This window comes from Lates calcarifer, linkage group LG21 (assembly GCF_001640805.2).
Source record: "Lates calcarifer isolate ASB-BC8 linkage group LG21, TLL_Latcal_v3, whole genome shotgun sequence".
Classification (NCBI taxonomy): Eukaryota; Metazoa; Chordata; class Actinopteri; family Centropomidae; genus Lates; species Lates calcarifer.
Genome location: NC_066853.1, coordinates 17,708,311 through 17,727,726, shown reverse-complemented (window position 1 = coordinate 17,727,726; position 19,416 = coordinate 17,708,311). Strand labels below are relative to the sequence as shown.

Below are 19,416 nucleotides of genomic sequence, written 5' to 3'. Positions count from 1 at the left end.
GTTTTTACGTGTACACTACAAAATTGCATTCTTACCAGCATTAGCAATTTCCTGTTAACTCTTTATACCCTGGACAAACTAATCTATAGCTGATTAGCTGATGGAGATGGTTTCAATACAAGAGCCTCAAAAGAGTTAAAAAGTAATTCTCAGTTTTAAGGTTACATTGAAAATTTGTAGATTAAGGCAATGCCCCCAGGCACTGGTATACTTAGGTTTGTACACAAACTTAAGACCAGACAATCCACCACCACATTTGATTCATACTTACTCTGTGCTTACATACATATTGTGCGCATGGTGGTCAAATTGAACCCCCCCCCCCAACCCATCCTTCCTGACCTCAACCTAATTTTTGAATGCATTTTCAAGATCTTTTGACAACTACAATTGCTGATGCAGCAGCTTGGTTGGAAACATAGATATAATGTTAGTTAGCTGTTACTTAAAATGTAAATGCACTATAGGAAAACAGGAGGTCTTAAATCAGTTTTTTTACCCTTACTGTGTGTGGAGTGAGGTTTGACACTCAACACAAATACTTCCTTTGTGTCATGTAGGAATACTGGTATGGAGGAAAGGTAAAAACCAGAAAAACTAGAGACAGTTTTTTTTAAAAGATAAAATAAGATAGACTTTATTTATCCCACTTGTGGGAAATTTACAGTTGGACAGCCAAAATACTCCAAATACTGGAGGAGATGACAATGAGGAAGACACTGCTAGTATGCACAGCTCAACCAAGTCAACAACATCAGCCCAGCCTCAGGTTGAGGAAGCACAGCCAGCAAGCATCGGTGGGCCGTCAAAAAAATTCATATAGTCTTTACCAGCTCTGTCTGTTTTCTTCACGCCCTTCTCTGTGTGCCTGTTATTGGTTGCGTACTCATTGTTCAATCACTGTACATATGTAACAACTCCCCCCAAGGGTGGTGCAGTGGTTAGTACTGTTGCCTCACAGCAAGACAGTTGTGGGGTTGAACCCCAGTTTGCTCTAATTGGCCCAGGGCTTTTCTGTGTAGAATTTCCAGCTTCTGACATGAGGGTTAGGTTAATTGGTGACTCTAAATTGCTCATCTGTATATCAGCCCTGTAATAGCAATCTGTCCAGGGTGTGCCCTCCAGTCCCCCTTACAACCCTTAAAGATAAGCAGTACAGATAGCGAATGGATAGATGAACTTCCCCCCAGGCTGGTCCCAGCCACTGGGCCTAACAACCTGTCTGGGGGAAACCCTCCCTCATACCTTCATGTTTAAAGGAAAAGGTCAACATTTTTTGAGTTACAGTACACTTACTGGCTTTTGAGACCATCAACATCAGTCTCATGTCTGTGTGATATGGAACTGGAGTAAGTGTAACTTAGCATAAAGATGAGGATGGAGGAGTAGTTAGCCTTTGTCCACAGTGAAAAACCTTTGTGATTGAGTAATTACAGTACAACATTTTATCTTGTGATTTCATACATCTGATATTTTGCCCTCAAACATATGTAATAGTGTATTGTAACTACTCTGTTCAAACATGACAGGATTATTACAGATAGAGCTCCTAATCACAGTATTGACTGCAGTGTTGGAGAATAGCAATGAGTTCAAAATTAATTATACAGTATTTAAATGATGGACTTTAAAGTTGAATGATTATTTATCTCTTTCCGTTAATTCATAAGGTGTCTAAGGAGAAAATATCAGCATTAGAGTAGCAATGGTAAATGGAGTGCATTTAAATTAAAATGTAAATTTACTACCCTCACAGACAAAGTACTTGTTCACTCACACACCAATTGCAGCCTTTGTGTGCCTCATATTCACCTGACAACTCATTAGTCCTGAGCAATGAAAATTTAACAGGAAGGTTTAAAGTCTTTGCTTTTTGGCACGAATAAGACAATTTGTTTTTGACATTTACAGATAGTGACCAACCTGTCCAGCAAATTTAGGATTTCTAATTTAGTATTTTGCTAATTGGACTAAGCTAACCAGCTACTACCTCAAATTAGCTGGGATCAACAACCAGTGTGATTGGACAAAGGTCCTGTCCAATGAAAATGTACTTTAGTGGGCCTGAAAACACAAAATCCTAGAAGCTGTCTCCTCCACTGTTAGTTGTAATGAAAGGCTGTTTAAGTGAGCATGGTTTGAGATATTTTTGCAATCTTTAACAACTAGTTATGATTTACAGTATATTGAATGATGTTTGGCTTTGAGAAGGTTTGGCATCATTTTTCTTCTTTTTTGCATTTTATAAGTCTTGATATTTTGCTGAATATGCCTTTACAGAATGGTTCAGTCACAGTAACAGAATTTATCATAGGTGGTTTTGACACAACCAAAAGGCCTATTATAGCCGGTATGGCTGTACTTATTACCTACATTCTAGCCGTTTTCGCCAACATTGTAAACATCCTCTTCATTATTTATGACAAGAGATTACACAAACCAATGTATCTTCTGATTTGCAACCTTGCTGTTGTTGATATACTGTACATCTCCAGTGCCAGTCCAACAATGATTGGCGTTCTAGTTGCTGGTGTTAACACCATATCCTATGTATCCTGTTTTATTCAGATGTTTGCTTTCCACTTGGGAGGGGTGATGGAAATGTTTGCTTTAGCAGTTATGGCATTTGATCGATTGGTTGCTATCAGTTATCCTTTTCAGTACCATAGTTATTTAACAAATGGACGTACTCTTGTCCTTACATATGTCCTGTGGCTTGTTGCCTGTGGTTTTGTAGCTGTTTTTCCTGCAACTCTGATTCCTCTCCCTCACTGCCACTCAACACTGAAGTACACTTTCTGTGACTATGCTGCCATAATGCGCACCACTTGTGTCGACCCTAATTACTATTTCAATCTGGTTTCTATCATAATATTTTTTCTTTCATTTTTCACTTTCTTTTTTATTTGCCTGACCTATATTGGGATCATATATTTTGTGAAATTATCATCAAATAATGATAAAAAGAAAATGGGCAGCACTTGTTTGAGTCACTTGATTGTGGTAACATGTTATTATTGTGCGTTATTTATCCTCGTTGTTTTGACCAGGTTAGGTGTGGTGTTAACTCTGGAGGAACGCAATGGCTTACTGATCGGAACCATCTTTGTACCATCTCTTGTAAATCCTTTTGTTTACTGTTTTAGGACGAAAGAAATCAAATATAAGATCTTTAAGATATTCAAAAAAGTTGAGGCTTCTCAGTAGATCCATGTGAACTGTGAATTTACTTTCATGTAAAAGTTAAAATGCATTAACATTCATTTTCACACATACCAGAAATTTAGAATTTCCAACTAACCTAACACTCTTAAGTTTGGACTGTGGGAGGAAACTGGAGCACCAGGAGGAAAAATGCAAAGTCCATACAAAGCTTCAAAATACCACCTGACAAAATATATGATGACACAAATATACTGTTTATAAAAAAATAGTTAACAGGCAAATGGTAATTCTAGTAAGTATGCAATTTTGTAGTGTACAACATTTGTGAGCATTTGCAAGACCAAAGAAGTTTTATTGTCAATAAACTGTATGATATTGTAGGTGTTTTTGATGGTGATATATAATAATAACGATAATAATGATAATTTTAATAATTGAATAATTGTTTTTGCCTTTTTGAAAACATAATGCAATGCTAATCAGTTGCTGCCAACACTTTCTCAAATGTGAGGAACTGTTAGTGGTGAGATAGGATTTTTTGTGAATAAGGCCACTGATGTTTTGAAAGACAGTTCTAGGCAGAAACAAGATGCAAGATATCTGATAAGTTCTGTCTCAAAATGATCTGTATTTCAATGTTAACAATTACAAGAATTGAATAATGCACTACAGGAGGCTGCAAAAGAACAAAAAGAACTGATCAGTTCTAAGTATTAACATCAGCAACATTATGTCACTGTCCTGTAATAATAATTAAAAAAAAAAAAACATACAGTATATTTCCAAAAACGTTTTTATTACTACTTAAATTGTATATATTTTGCTTATTGCTATTTTTTCAGAACACCTGGACATTAATGAAAATTTACTTTGAATGTGTTCAGTAATAACTAAATTAACTTTAACATAACATGTCATGCTATTTGAGGACATTTCATTTCACCAATGTCAGTGCTGCCAGCTGCTGGTGAAAGGGAAAATGTCAGTTGATCATTGATAATTATCATCACAACCTATACAGGAATAAAGGTAATTATAATTATCAATAGTAATGATAATAATATATTGGAGAACACAACCATTTTATTTAATAAAAACATGAACTGTGCCTTGCATAATACACACTACTGTAATATCACACTGCATGAACTGCACATCTGAGCTTACATGAAAGCTCTACATGTACCAGACGAACGTGCTGACGCTCCTAATTATAATGCATCATTTGAAAACTACTGACAGTTAAACCAAATAGAAAGCAAAATGTTACAAATATTGTGTCACTGTAATTAAATCATTGAATGTAATGTTAATGTAATGTAATGTTACAGATAGTGACCAACCTGTCCAGCAAATTTGGGATTTCTAATTTAGTATTTTGCTAATTGGACTAAGCTAACCAGCTACTACCTCAAATTAGCTGGGATCAACAACCAATGTGATTGGACAAAGGTCCTGTCCAATGAAAATGTACTGCTCTAGTGGGCCCGAAAACACAAAATCCTAGAAGCTGTCTGGTAAACTCCACTGTTAGTTGTAATGAAAGGCTGTTTAAGTGAGCATAGTTTGAGATATTTTTGCAGTATTTAACAACAGCTAGTTATGATTTACAGTATATTGAATGATGTTTGGTTTTGAGAATGTTTGGCATCATTTTTCTTCTTTTTTGCATTTTATAAATCTTGATATTTTGCTGAATTATGCCTTTACAGAATGGTTCAGTCACAGTAACAGAATTTATCATAGGTGGTTTTGACACAACCAAAAGGCCTATTATAGCCGGTATGGTTGTACTGATTACCTACATTCTAGCTGTTTTCGCCAACATTGTAAACATCCTCTTCATTATTTATGACAAGAGATTACACAAACCAATGTATCTTCTGATTTGCAACCTTGCTGTTGTTGATATACTGTACATCTCCAGTGCCAGTCCAACAATGATTGGCGTTCTAGTTGCTGGTGTTAACACCATATCCTATGTATCCTGTTTTATTCAGATGTTTGCTTTCCACTTGGGAGGGGTGATGGAAATGTTTGCTTTAGCAGTTATGGCATTTGATCGATTGGTTGCTATCAGTTATCCTTTTCAGTACCATAGTTATTTAACAAATGGACGTACTCTTGTCCTTACATATGTCCTGTGGCTTGTTGCCTGTGGTTTTGTAGCTGTTTTGCCTGCAACTCTGATTCCTCTCCCTCACTGCCACTCAACACTGAAGTACACTTTCTGTGACTATGCTGCTGTAATGCGCACCACTTGTGTCGACCCTAATTACTATTTCAATCTGGTTTCTATCATAATATTTTTTCTTTCATTTTTTCACTTTCTTTTTTATTTGCCTGACCTATATTGGGATCATATATTTTGTGAAATTATCATCAAATAATGATAAAAAGAAAATGGGCAGCACTTGTTTGAGTCACTTGATTGTGGTAACATGTTATTATTGTGCGTTATTTATCCTCTTTATTTTGACCAGGTTAGGTGTGGTGTTAACTCTGGAGGAACGCAATGGCTTACTGATCGGAACCATCTTTGTACCATCTCTTGTAAATCCTTTTGTTTACTGTTTTAGGACGAAAGAAATCAAATATAAGATCTTAAAGATATTCAAAAGAAGTTGAGACTTCTCAGTAGATCCATGTGAACTGTGAATTTACTTTCATGTAAAAGTTAAAATGCATTAACATTCATTTTCACACATACCAGAAATTTAGAATTTCCAACTAACCTAACACTCTTAAGTTTGGACTGTGGAGGAAACTGGAGCACCAGGAGGAAAAATGCAAAGTCCATACAAAACTTCAAAATACCACCTGACAAAACATATGATGACACAAATATACTGTTTATAATAAAACTTCTTTGGTCTTGCAAATGCTCACAAATGTTGTACACTACAAAACTGCATACTTACTAGCATTACCGTTTGCCTGTTACCTATTTTTATGTCAATAAACTGTATGATATTGTAGGTGTTTTTGATGATGATATATAATAATAACGATAATAATGATAATTTTAATAATTTAATAATTGTTTTAGCCTTTTTGAAAACATAATGCAATGCTAATCAGTTGCTGCCACCACTTTCTCAAATGTGAGGAACTGTTAGTGGTGAGATAGGATTTTTTGTGAATAAGGCCACTGATGTTTTGAAAGACAGTTCTAGGCAGGAACAAGATGCAAGATATCTGATAAGTTCTGTCTCAAAATGATCTGTATTTCAATGTTAACAATTACAAGAATTGAATAATGCACTACAGGAGGCTGCAAAAGAACAAAAAGAACTGATCAGTTCTAAGTATTAACACCAGCAACATTATGTCACTGTCCTGTAATAATAATAATAATAATAAAACATACAGTATATTTCCAAAGACGATTTTATTACTTACTCAGATTGTATATATTCTGCTTATTGATAATTCTTATTTCAGAACACCTGGACATTAATGAAAATTTACTTTGAATGTGTTCAGTAATAACTAAATTAACTTTAACATAACATGTCATGCTATTTGAGGACATTTCATTTCACCAATGTCAGTGCTGCCAGCTGCTGGTGAAAGGGAAAATGTCAGTTGATCATTGATAATTATCATCACAACCTATACAGGTATAATAATAAAGGTAATTATAATTATCAGTAATAACGATAATAATATATCGGAGAGCACAACCATTTTATTTTATTCAAATTATAATACACACTACTGTAATGTCACACTGCATGAACTGCACATCTGAGCTTACATGAAAGCTCTAAATGTACCAGACAAACGTGCTGACGCTCCTAATTATAATGCATCATTTGAAAACTACTGACAGTTAAACCAAATAGAAAGCAAAATGTTACAAATATTATGTCACTGTAATTAAATCATTGAATGTAATTTTTTAATGGTAACGTATTGATTTATGCCTCATTCATTCTCCAAACTGAAATTATTCAACAAATACTTTTTCAAAAAATGCCCACTGTATAGTACAATCAGACAAAAACTGTTGATAAAGAGCAGCTGGGAAAACAGGCAGTAGATCTGTAACAACTTTCGGATGTGGAGGACAAGGAGTCTAACTGAGGATGTGCAATGAGGAATAACAGAGTCAGAAATGCATGTTGAATTAGAAAATGCATGGGAGGACCACAAGTAAGGCCAGACAGATAGGAATCTGAAGTTACAGTCAATTCTGTCTTTATGGTGGAGTAGTGTCAAAGTCAAAAATCTTTGCATTAACAAGAATTGCTCTCCATAATCTGTTTTCTAAAAATGTTGATCACTGCCATCAGTTTGGAAATTATCTTGTTGAGACTAGAGCCCAACCAGCACAGGGTTTTTAGGGCCAGTGCTGATTTTTATATTCAAGTGTTCTGATCTGATAAAGATTTGTAGGCCAATGTAAATTTCCTATCAGAAACACAAAACATAAACATGAACATAACACACAAAGATTTTTGTTAAGGAGTGGGGATTGTCTGAATCATCTTTCAGTTCCTTCCTTGTCTTAGTGCGCATATGGTTATTTCAATCAGGAGAGACTTAGAATGAAAAACAAGTGCAAATCTGGAGTAGAATAACATTTTTATTGTGCACAGGAGAAATAGACTTTTGGTGCTTAGACCCTGGCAGGTGGTGCTTCCAATATATAGGAAACTGGAAACTTTTGTGGTGCTGAAATGACAGCTCAATGACAGCAGAGAGAGAGAGACCATTTTAAACTAGACAGTCTTCCTGACTGAACTTTTGCCAAGCTTAATTTCTTATGTTTCCACTGGTCTGATAAAGACATTGTATCTCAGTTTAAAACTTTAATGAAAAATTACCTGTGAATCTTTGGTAAAAAAAAAAAAATTAGGCATGTTTCCAATGACTATAACTGTACTGCAGAATGAGTTTAACACTATACCTTAAATGCTAACCTAAGATTATTCTGGTTTACTCAGGTCATACAACAGGAGAAATGAGGGGGCATGGTTAATTATCATTCAATTAATGCATTACATGAGAAGTCACAGTGCACTCTGGTAGACAATAGCAACATTGGTAATAACATAGCTCAAGCACCTGTCTTGGCTTTCCATTACTTAATTTCTTGTTTCTTATCAGCCATTATAAATGCTGATGCCAGTTTACCTGCATTTAGCTTATATTAGTCTACCAGCGAATCATTTGGTGCTGTTGTTGAGAACCAAAATCCAAGCAGTAATAATCTTTATATTTTGATGCATCAAAATAACAGGGCAGTGTATCCTTGCCTTTTTACAATCTCCTGGTGAGAGTGTAGAAAAAAGTAGGCAATTTGAAGCCAAAATACTTTCTTAGATACTTCGCTGCCTTGATTATCCAGTTAGCATGGCTTTCCTCACTAGTGTCCTCCATTTTTATTTATTAGTTTAGCTGATAGTAAATTTTAACAACATCCTCTGCTGGACCAAAAGGCAAACTACTTCAGATGGACTGATGGGTTCATAGAGTTTGAATTCAAACAAGTCATTAGAGTTTCATTTCATTTTTCCCATGTTTAAATAGAAGTTAATATTTTCAGTGAAAAGTGATAATGCTACAACTTCTAATCTCTACACAACCTTTTTACAATATGCCTAACATCTTTATTGCACAAATATATTTTTTTCCTGCATTTGGCTGTTGTACACACAACCATATGTGAACAGTTAACAGAAATCAGTTTTGATGAGTATAATTAAAGCCACAATATGAAGAGTTTAAAACTATGAGTTTGACACCTTCTCAGGTATAGTATCACAGAGATAATGCACATAAACTTATACTGATTCATTTTTTTCTGATTACAACTAAGGTTGGTAGATGTCAACAAAATCTGTCAAATATCTATTTTATTTTATATTGCAGTAGCGATATATATCATAATTGAATAATAATAAAATAAATGAATTAATAAGTAATGCTTGCTTTGGCTAATGCAGTAAAATGAGTCAATGAGTTAGTAAAATGAGTAAAAGCACTGTAGTTATGGAACTTTATTTCTTCTTATTTCTTTATCTAGTTAAAGTCATTTTTATATCATATCTTATAATTTATGGCACAATTAGTATATTTTAGTTAAGTGTGCTTTGAATTTCTTTTCACTTGTATGTCAAACTTTGACAAGGCTTTTTTAAAAAAGAAAATATTTTCACAACTCAAGAATTACTGAATTGGAGAGCCATTGGTTGACTTGGCCTATGACCATGAGAAGTCTACATCTACTTGAGAAAGATATTATAGAACCATTTGCATGGCTAATAAAGTCTGGCTTACTTTTAAAAGTCTTTCTTTATTGAAAATAACTTTCACAAGCTCACTTGTTTGTCACTGTTGGAAATGTTGCAAAACAAAACAGTAGCTGTTTACTGCACTGTCACCAAACCCTCTGAGGTTCATTACCAGAGCTAAGTACAGAGGATACATCACTCTGGAGGGCTAAGTATGACACATCTTTCCGATCCACAGTTCATAAACAAAGAGGTCATTAACCTAATGAGCAAAGTTAAAGAAAGTAACTAAGTGTTGGTAACCATGACACAACACATAGCTGTGCCTCACTTAGTAACAAAGTTCAGTGGGAGAAGAGATCCACTGATGGGTGATGACATAGAGGCAACTAATCAGATGCTGGTGAACATATAAACACTAAAAACTGCTAAATATATTCCTTAGGAATCATCTTGCATCAGCCACATATCCTTCTACAAAACAACATACAAAATACCATACAGTAATAAAGTGCATAATGGGAAACTTAAAATGGCAAGAAAATAAGACACAATATAGCCAAGACAAAACAAAGTGCACAGTTTTAACACAACTGCATTATTTTCAGTTACAGTACTGGTAAAAACAGCATCTTCAAATATACTTTACTATACTTTATACTGGAAATTATCTTGTTGAGACTAGAGCCCAACCAGCACAGGGTTTTTAGGGCCAGTGCTGATTTTTATATTCAAGTGTTCTGATCTGATAAAGATTTGTAGGCCAATGTAAATTTCCTATCAGAAACACAAAACATAAACGTGAACATAACACACATACAAAGATTTTCGTTAAGGAGTGGGGATTGTCTGAATCATCTTCAGTTCCTTCCTTGTCTTTGTGCACATATGGTTATTTCAATCAGGAGAGACTTAGAATGAAAAACAAGTGCAAATCTGGAGTAGGAATAAAATTTTATTGTGCACTGGAGAAATAGACTTTTGGCGCATAGACCCTGGCAGGAAGTAGATTACCATGGGAAGCATTCAAATGTAAAAGGTGCATTCAGTATATGGGAACCCCCCCCCCCCCCCCCCCCCCCACCAGAGCCTAGTTTAGTCAATTAAATATATTTCATACGACACCAAATCATGATGAAGGTTGTCTCAAGGCACTTTTCATAATAGAACAGGTCTAGACTGTACTCTTATGTTATTACATTTATGAGGAGAGACCCAACAATTCCCACTATGAGCAAGCACTAGGCGATAGCGGCAAGGAAGAACTTTTAAAACTTATAAAACCTTTTAAGAGACAGAAACCTCGAGCAGAACCAGATTCAGAGTGGGTGGCCATCTGCATCAACCGGATGGGTTTAGAGGGAGAGAGAGAAGGAGGGGGAGTGAGGGGGACAGGAATGGAGCCTGAGGTTGGGACGTCTTCATGAGAAGGAACTTCTGATCAGGGGGTAGATGGAAGATGGCCAGGCATCTGCAGTTGAGTTGGTGAATGGGTGGAGGTGGGTTGACAGCAGAGAGAGATAACATTTGAAACTTTGATAGCTTACGGGTGATTGGCTCGAGTTGAGTGTTTCAGGTTGTAAATGAAAACAGAATTAGTGGGGACTTAGAGATAGCGTGAAACTGCTTGATGATCAGATGGTATGTGCAGATAGACAGTCTTCCTGACTGAACATTTTTGCTAAGCTTCATTTAACTTTTTTTTCCCCCCTGTGCTTAGTTTTGTGTTTTGCAGTACACACAGCTGTCACAATGTATTTATTAACCTTTACACCCTTGTCACAATGACATACTTTTATCTGCAGTAAAATAAATATCTGATCATTTATTTTTGTCATCTTTGATATTGTATGCTACAATGTAGAACCATTCTGTTAAATAGTGAGGGTAAGTGTGTATTGTGTAGTGGGCCCTTTGATGCACCTTCAGTAAAGTCAGCTTTAGCTGTAATTTTAGCATAGCACACAACCAACAAAAGCACTTTTAGTTAGTGAAAGATTATGGTTTTGGTCAGCACCACAATGTTTCACTAACATTAACCAAGTGCTGTGTTTACCTAAAAATTACCCTAAATGTAGGCTAAATCTATCTAAATCAATATATTTTGTGTACATGGACATGAACTGCCATGAGACTGGGTTGGATGAGCGGCAAATGATAAATATGCTTGTCTGCCTTATGGTTAACTGCAGAGAATACAGCGTCAAGACTTCAGTGTAGTCTTCTTTTGATGACTCTTATTTTTGTTTTTTCTGTTTTTCAAGTTAATTGTCCCTTCTCATGAATGTAATATCTCAGTAACACTTTAAGGGAATTTCTTCAAATTTGGCACAAACACTCACTCAATTTCGTACTGGTGGGCGGCACGGTGGTCCAGTGGTTAGCACTGTTGCAAGAAACAAACTAGGAACAGAAAGAAATATTGTGACCATATTTCCTGGCCTTTGATTGGTTGGCATACAGCCTTGAAGTGGTTGGTAACAATGTTTTGTCCTTCCTTCTTCTTAACTGTATTGTATATATTATTTGCTTCTTCTGGGTGATTAAATATCAACATTGCCTATAAAAGCCTAATGGAGATTATGAAATCTTGTTGGGGTGTGTGTGTGTAATATCAAATCTCACCACACTGTGGAGACAAAGCATTTTTTTTTTTTTCAAAGTAAGAATGATTATAGAAGAATGATTATAATAAGAGTGATTAAATATTTTTCAGTTGGTAAATTGCCAATTTCTTAAAGCTTTTGAATATTATATTTCAAACATTTGTTCCATTGGCAGTTGAATTGTCTTGTGTTCAACTCTCGTGGGGGAAATAAAGACTCTTTAACAACAAATTCATATTAATTTTAGCTAACTTCAACAATGTAACGTAAGACGTCATATTACACTACCTATGGGTAACTGCCCTCTTTGCTTTGATGTCTTCAGTATGCATATATGTACAGTAGTAGATAGATAGAGATATATATTTTGCTGGTTTTAGTGTAGTTCAGTGTAACTATTATGTGCTTTGAATACTGGCCTGTCTTTTACCACCTTCAACAGACACAAGAGGGCAGCAAAGACCACAAAATGAAACAGAGCCTTACAGTGTTTAAACAACAGAGAGCAACTTCAATGTCCTTTCAGTGTGTTTGTGGGTGTGAATTAGTTTAGTGTGTACTGATGGCACCCTCTGCTGTATTTATATTGTGAATACACAGAACAATGTGCAGGGGTGATTGTAATGTGTTATGGACTGGTCTGTAACAGCCAGCTATTAGACAGATAAACAGAGTATCCTCAATGCACAATACATAGAGCTGCCAGTGACCTGGGTGACCAGCAATCCTCACAACCCACTCACTATTTGCTTCATTTAAGGTGCACATTACACACTTGCCTTGTCATGCCTTCTGTCAGATTCCTCTAATAAGCTGTGGATTGAAATTTTTACAATGAATGCATGTTTAGAGGTGAGAATGAGATGCAACATTCAAGTTAGTTCATATTTAATCAGCAGCATACAAGATACTGTGCATGACCTGAAACCAACAAATAGAGCTCACTGTACATCCTGGACTTTAATCAGTGTAACTTTGATAATACTCGAATGACAGAATAACACATCTTTAACTTTTTAAAAATCAAAATCTGATTACTCTAAGTCTTTATTTTTCCTCCTTAATTTGCTTTATTTGTTATATGAATATAATTCTTCTCCTACGTATGTATTGTATGCAAATCCTGTCTTTTTTATATTATTTTATATTTGATCAGGGTTCATCCTTTCTGTTTCACCCCCGCACTCAAATATCAAATATCAGAGTATGAAAAGTATTGTCATTTCAGACTTTATGGTTCACACCTTAACAGTTAGACAACCTTTTGACAGTATCACATTAGAACAAACAATTGTAATAATGAATACATATTTATACATATATTAAGTTCACAAATACATATTACATATTATACATATTATATTATACAATACATATTAAGCAAACTGGATTCATAGATTCAACAGCTGTTTTGTCATGTGCAAAAAAAGAAATTATGGCATATAAACTGTATATGATCAAAAACAATGATGTACAACGAAATACACATACAGTTAATAAGAGATATACCTAGCAGTGGTAAATGACAAAGCCTTACAAGCTCTATAGTACATAACTGACAAACACTGGTGATTTATTTGTAAAAATATTTGTATGGGATCTGACTGCTGGAGGAATAAAAATTATCCACATCACAGAGGTTATTTGCAGTTGCTTTTCAGGTATAGTAATACAGTCACAAAGCAAAATTAATTATTAGTATTAGTATTTCTAGTGAAACGAAAGGTAGCAAGATGAGTAAAACATTGTTGGTGGGTGAAGAAAATCAGGTCACAATTGTAAAACATTTTAGCTCACTGCATTAAAGACACTGACAGTGCATTAACATGGAAGGTTTTTATTCCTAAAAAAGTGCACTACTTTTTCTCGAATTTCTTTTGTTTTCAGGCCATAGATTATTGGATTAACTGTTGGTGGGAAAATTAATGTTGACACCCCCATGAATCTTCTTAAATGTGGTGAAATGTTTTTTATTCTGTATGATATGATGGTGAAAAGTCCCAGGCCCTCCAACAGGAGAAAAACTATTAAGTGTGTAGCACAGGTCTGCAGAGCTTTGGCTTTTGTGGCTGATCGTTTGGATCTAAAGCATGCCACAAGAATTTGGAGATATGTATACAAAATCATCACATTAGCTATCACTTGTGAAAAAGCAACTGTAAAAAGCCCATAAATGTTATTAATGGTTGTGTCTTCACAGACCAGAGCCAGCAAAGATGGGTTATCACAGTAGGGGTGTGTCATTTCAGAGCGACAGCGAGGTAAACGCAAAAGCAGAAGGAAAAGCACACCTATTAACACCAAACAACTCATCCATACAGCTGTGATAATTTTCATGATGTGAGCATTAGTCATAATAGTGTTGTATTTCAAAGGCCAACATATGGCAATGTATCTATCATATGCCATAGCAGTCAGAGTAAACACCGTACCTGCTGCATAGATGTGGATAAAAAAAGCTTGGGCAACACAAGCTGAGTATTGTATTGTCCTGCTGTTGGTCAGTATTTCTTTAATGACCTGTGGAAAGAGTCCCGAGGAGCCTATGAGGTCATTAATAGGAAGGTTCAACAGAATTAGATACATAGGCTGATGCAGAGATTTGTTCAGTACAATGGTGAGGATAAGCATAAGGTTGCAGAAAAGTATGATCATGTAGCTCAGAGTTGCAAAAAGAAATGTAGGAGCAACATTTTCAGAAGAGAGATTAAAGCCAGTCAGCACTAAAGAGGATGATACGTTGTACATGTTGTCCATCTTTATGCTCTTCTTTCCTAAAACATTGAAAAATAATTAATAATTTCATTATTAAATTGCATAACTATTTCATACATATCACTTCAGCAAGAACATGGGATAACATGATAAGACAAGACATGCATGAGATTACATAAAATTATAGCTAAACTAAAGTTAGCAAATTAGCAAATTGTAAATTGTTACTGCTGAGGAAATTAAAATTAAAGTCTGGATACATCCACACAACTTCGCCTTAAGTCCACATGCATTTCATTTAAACGTGACACACTGGATAATACACACAAATAACGTTATGGCGTATTGAATTTACAGTGTTGAGCTAAAACTCCAGGAACAAAATACACAGAGAGGACAAGAAGAAAACTGTACATTCATCCACTTCTAAGCTAAAAAAATACAGTAATAAAAAACATGTAGTGGATCATCTCTACCCAGTACTGGCAATGCTGGTGAATGACAAACTGGTAAGATCTTCAGAGGGATGAGCAGTTATATAGACAAGTTTTTTGCTGAGCTCCCTGGAGTTTTCTGGGTAATCATAAAGTTTTCCTGTAGATTGTCATGGCAGTCACTGGCTCACAGGGGGCTTTGGAGGAATATGAAATGTAGTTCATTCACCAACACCCACACACTGACATAAACAAAGCCAAAATGTTTGACTTTGACATAGAGACAGATAAATTCTAAGTACTTTCTATTGTTAAAACAACAACAAAATTTTAAGTGGTCTGCAAATATATGTTGTGTGATTATGATAAAGTTATGGAAGTCATATTTTTAATCTCTAAGTTTCCAACCTAGGATTGTAGAGGCCTCATCCATACACTTATGGTGACCTTCCATCCATTGTGGCCCTTATGAGTGTTCAGAAAGCTGGATGAGCAAAAAAGCTTGAGAATATACAGGAACACTTCTAAACTGCTCTTTGTTTCTACATAATGAGAAGTTATTTAAAACAAGAATGACTGTATATTAGAAATTACCTTTATATACAACTAATTTGCAACAGCAAACAGGTGTTGAAGGGAAGATAAGGCAGAATGGATTCCATTTTCTATTAACTTAATGAGTAAATTATTTAACATATATAGTTAACATATAATATATCCAAAACGTTGCAAGGACATTGATATTGAATATATCAGTAAAATGTAGACAATGTCTTTCATTTGTTTTCCACCAGAATGTCCAATCTTGTAATACTATATCCTGTCCTATAAGGTTAGGGAAACATCATGGCCTGGTTTAGTATAAAAATAGTTCACAGTGACTTGAATGACAAAAAAGAGCATGATTATTAACAAGAAACCAAATCCACAGTCTTTCCTTAACCTTAACCAAAGTGGTTTTCTTGTCTAAACCTAACACAAGCACTATCATGTTTTCGAAATCAGTGGTAGCAAAATCTGGTCCATTACATCTTTCCTGTTTTATGAGGTTTGTGTTTATGTTTTTTTATGCATGGTTTCTGACAAAGACATGTTATAAACCAATAAACAAGAAACAGATGGGGCCCAGCATGCAAACCCTGATTTCTGGAGTCAAAGTCCAGTGCTTTGTATGTCTACCATCCACCTCCATCCTGTGACTCTGGTGTGGTAGATGTCATGCTTCTGTCACTCAAAAACACCTTGTTTGTGAACTTAATCCAGGCAGTAACTACATTTGACAGTATAACTTTGCTGGTTATACAAACAATTTAGTAATATATACATTTTAATTGCTAAGAGACAGGGCTGCTCTCAGCCACCATAATAATCCAGATTTAAAAGAAAGTGTAAACCTTTTTAAATTACTACACAGAGCTCTTGAGTGTGGAACTTTGGTGGAGTATTTAACTCACTCACACTACTATTAATTTTCAGAATTCATATGATTGGTCCCTGCTCTGTCAAAGTAGTGATGACATTGAAATGTATGTGGTATGTCAGGACTAACAGTAAAGTATAAAACATATAAACATAACAGGGTATGGTGCTGGATACAATCTCACTGCAGGGTTTGACACAATGAAATAAAAGTAATTTTTGGTGCCCTCTGGTGGTAGCATCAGAGAAGACAGGGTTGCAGACAGAGATGCATGCAGATGACCACCCAACCCAAACTGATGTCACCTGGGTTGTCTTGGCTTCGGGCCTAAGACTTTTTTAACATAAATCCTATATTCCAAACTGGTGGTGTGGGGTTTAATAGAAGTTTGTATGCAGGAGGCACAGAGAGTCCAGTGAAAAAATAATGCAGAATTATGCTGTGACATAGTGTTTTTGACACATACTAAGAACTAAAAGTCTGACCATTCTTTCTTAAATCTCTCATGTTAGTCATCCAACAAAAGACTGGGATGCCCTTTCAAAGACAGATTTGTTAATTGTGTTGTGATGCTTGAGAACATGTTTGTTTTTTCACTGATGATTAAGTGCTATGCATGAGTGTGTAGACTCTTTTAGCGGCACTACAGACAGTGTGCAAACTCACAAATCACTGCCCCATGTTGAGATTTGACACTCCTAGTTAACTTTTTTGGACTTTGTCTGCTGGTTGCATAAAACAAGCTGCTGAATCAAGAGCAAATTTAGAGAGAATTTTTTTACTACTTCTCAGACAGAATGATTACTCGAGAAAATAATCTGCTGGTCTATGGATAATGAAAATAATCATTGCAGAGACAAATAAATCTCTTTACTAAAGAGTAATTTGTGTAGTTATACAATAGTGATTAATTTTATGTTTATGGCTAACACCTGTGGAATTTCAGTGTATACCATTTAGGATCAATGAAATTTCAACAAAATGAGATTTGGAGACAGTTCTTTTTATTGTAATATAAAGAAAATCATAAGGGTTGCACACATTTAAAATGTTTGAGTTTAGTCCATTTTACAATCCACATATGATAAAATTAGTGTTAGGACATACACACACACTGCTAAATTACTTTAATCCCAAACTGCAAAATTTGCACAAATAGAGAAGAATATTTCAAAGCCTCTTGTCTGTTGAGTGCAATCATACCTAAAGTGAGACACTTTTCTGTCATTTACACATCTGACATTGTTTTCATGATATCTTTCAGTATTGTTGAAGGGAGCTGTTACACAGTTTCTTTCCCACATCATATCTCTTGTTGTCAATTTCCTCACCTTTTGTTAAAATCACTTACTATTGCAACCATATGAAGACAAATGACCTGAACTGTTGACGTGTGTTCTGTAGAGGTTATAGTAATGCTGATATGCATTAATATTTTACTATGTCAACATATACATTGACATCAGATACAGACATATATGAATTCATACAAGACATACAGTATAATAATCAAACACAGAAATGTGCAACTTCTCACTTGGCACATTGCTGTTAATGGTGACTCTCTGAGCCTGCATCATAATGGATTCTGAAATCATTCTTACTGGTCATGATTGCTCCGATCATGTCAGATCATGTTGTAACCAAATTCACAAACTGGTTACATCTTTGTTGACCCTACATTTCTTTTGAGAAACGTTATGATGTTCTGCTTGAGTTCTGTAATTTTCAGTCCATAAATAATCGGATCCAAAACAGGGGGAAATACTAAAACTGAGACACCAAGAGCCCTTCTCATGTACGGGGATGCACTCTCAATACGATGAGCGATAAGTGTAACCATGGTATTGAGTTGTAGGATTAAGAAAACAACTAAATGTGTACCACATGTCTGAATGGCTTTTCTGCGGGCATCTGGCTGGTTAGTCATAATGCAGGTATGCAAAATCTGCGCGTATGTGTATATTATTATTAACAGTGGTCCACCTTGAAGAAAGACTATACCAGCAAACCCATAGAAGTTGTTCACTCTAGTGTCCTCACAGACCAGTTTAAGTAGTGATGGATTGTTACAGTACAAATCCACTATATTCGTCCTGCAAATTTTAAACCGCACAAGCAAAAGAATGAGTGTGATCATGAGTGAGAAACTTATGAGCCATATTAAAATAATAATCCTAATTAAATTATGTGGATTCATGATAGCATTATACCTTAAAGGGCAACAAATAGCAATGTATCTGTCATATGCCATGGCACTCAAGATCAGCAAGTTTCCTGTACCATAAAAATGAATCAGAAAAGCCTGAGTTACACATGCAGGATAGGAAATCAGTCTGTTCTGTGTCACAATGCTGTAAACAAGCTGAGGGAAAAAAGCTGTAGCACCCACCATGTCACTAATAGGCAAGTTGAACAGCAGGATAAACATGGGCTTATGTAGCTTTTTACTCACAGCAATAGCTACTAATACCAACATATTACAAAAGACAATAATAAGATAGGTAAATGTTCCAAATACAAACGCAGGATAAATAGTAGTAGTTGATAAGCCCAATGTTGCCAGTTTTAGTGATATCTCAGAAGATGCATTTATATACATAATTATACAGTCTTTATTATACTCTTGCTGCCTCTTAAAAAAGAGTTCCTCGAAACTCTCGCCACCCGATGGAGCTTCACCTGAAAGAAATATCCAGATTAACAAGCAATTTTAAATTAAGTGTTGTGCACTGATTCATTCATTCAGTACCTCTTGTTCTTTTCCTGTTGTAGTATGTTGTCTTATCCTCATCTGCACTGCATTGTAGGAAGCAGTGAAAGGTATCCCGTCT

General features: G+C 35.4%; 4 protein-coding genes across 4 annotated transcripts; 2 read left to right on the top strand and 2 right to left on the bottom strand.

The window, feature by feature from the left end:
• Nucleotides 1-2,268: 2,268 nt before the first annotated feature.
• On the top strand, nucleotides 2,269-3,207 carry LOC108876041 (olfactory receptor 6C1-like). The gene has a single exon (XM_018665318.1). It carries the CDS (start codon nucleotides 2,269-2,271, stop codon nucleotides 3,205-3,207), a length of 939 nt encoding a protein of 312 aa, XP_018520834.1.
• Nucleotides 3,208-4,865: 1,658 nt separating this feature from the next.
• Nucleotides 4,866-5,793, top strand: LOC108876003 (olfactory receptor 49-like). Its single transcript, XM_051065551.1, is given in 2 exon segments — nucleotides 4,866-5,471; nucleotides 5,473-5,793. Coding segments are annotated over 2 exon segments (927 nt in total).
• A 1,324-nt stretch (nucleotides 5,794-7,117) lies between these two features.
• Nucleotides 7,118-14,770, bottom strand: LOC108876002 (olfactory receptor 52K2-like). Its single transcript, XM_018665249.2, has 2 exons — nucleotides 13,871-14,770; nucleotides 7,118-7,150 (listed from the first exon to the last, which is right to left on the bottom strand). The coding sequence occupies exons 1-2, from the start codon at nucleotides 14,768-14,770 to the stop codon at nucleotides 7,118-7,120; spliced, it is 933 nt and encodes a 310-aa protein (XP_018520765.2).
• Nucleotides 14,771-18,214: 3,444 nt separating this feature from the next.
• LOC108876001 (putative gustatory receptor clone PTE03) lies at nucleotides 18,215-19,184 on the bottom strand. Its single transcript, XM_018665247.1, has one exon. The coding sequence runs from the start codon at nucleotides 19,182-19,184 to the stop codon at nucleotides 18,243-18,245; it is 942 nt and encodes a 313-aa protein (XP_018520763.1). The 3' UTR covers nucleotides 18,215-18,242.
• Between the last annotated feature and the right edge of the window lie 232 nt (nucleotides 19,185-19,416).

Excerpts from the sequence above, each read along its gene's own strand:
- LOC108876041 (XM_018665318.1), top strand. The coding sequence starts at position 2,269 with ATGCCTTTACAGAATGGTTCAGTCACAGTAACAGAATTTATCATAGGT.
- LOC108876002 (XM_018665249.2), bottom strand. The coding sequence starts at position 14,770 with ATGGACAACATGTACAACGTATCATCCTCTTTAGTGCTGACTGGCTTT. Across the intron at positions 7,151-13,870 it reads AAGAAATTCGAGAAAAAGTA|TGGGCATTTTTTGAAAAAGT; the intron begins GTGCACTTTTTT and ends TGTACTATACAG.
- LOC108876001 (XM_018665247.1), bottom strand. The coding sequence starts at position 19,184 with ATGTATATAAATGCATCTTCTGAGATATCACTAAAACTGGCAACATTG.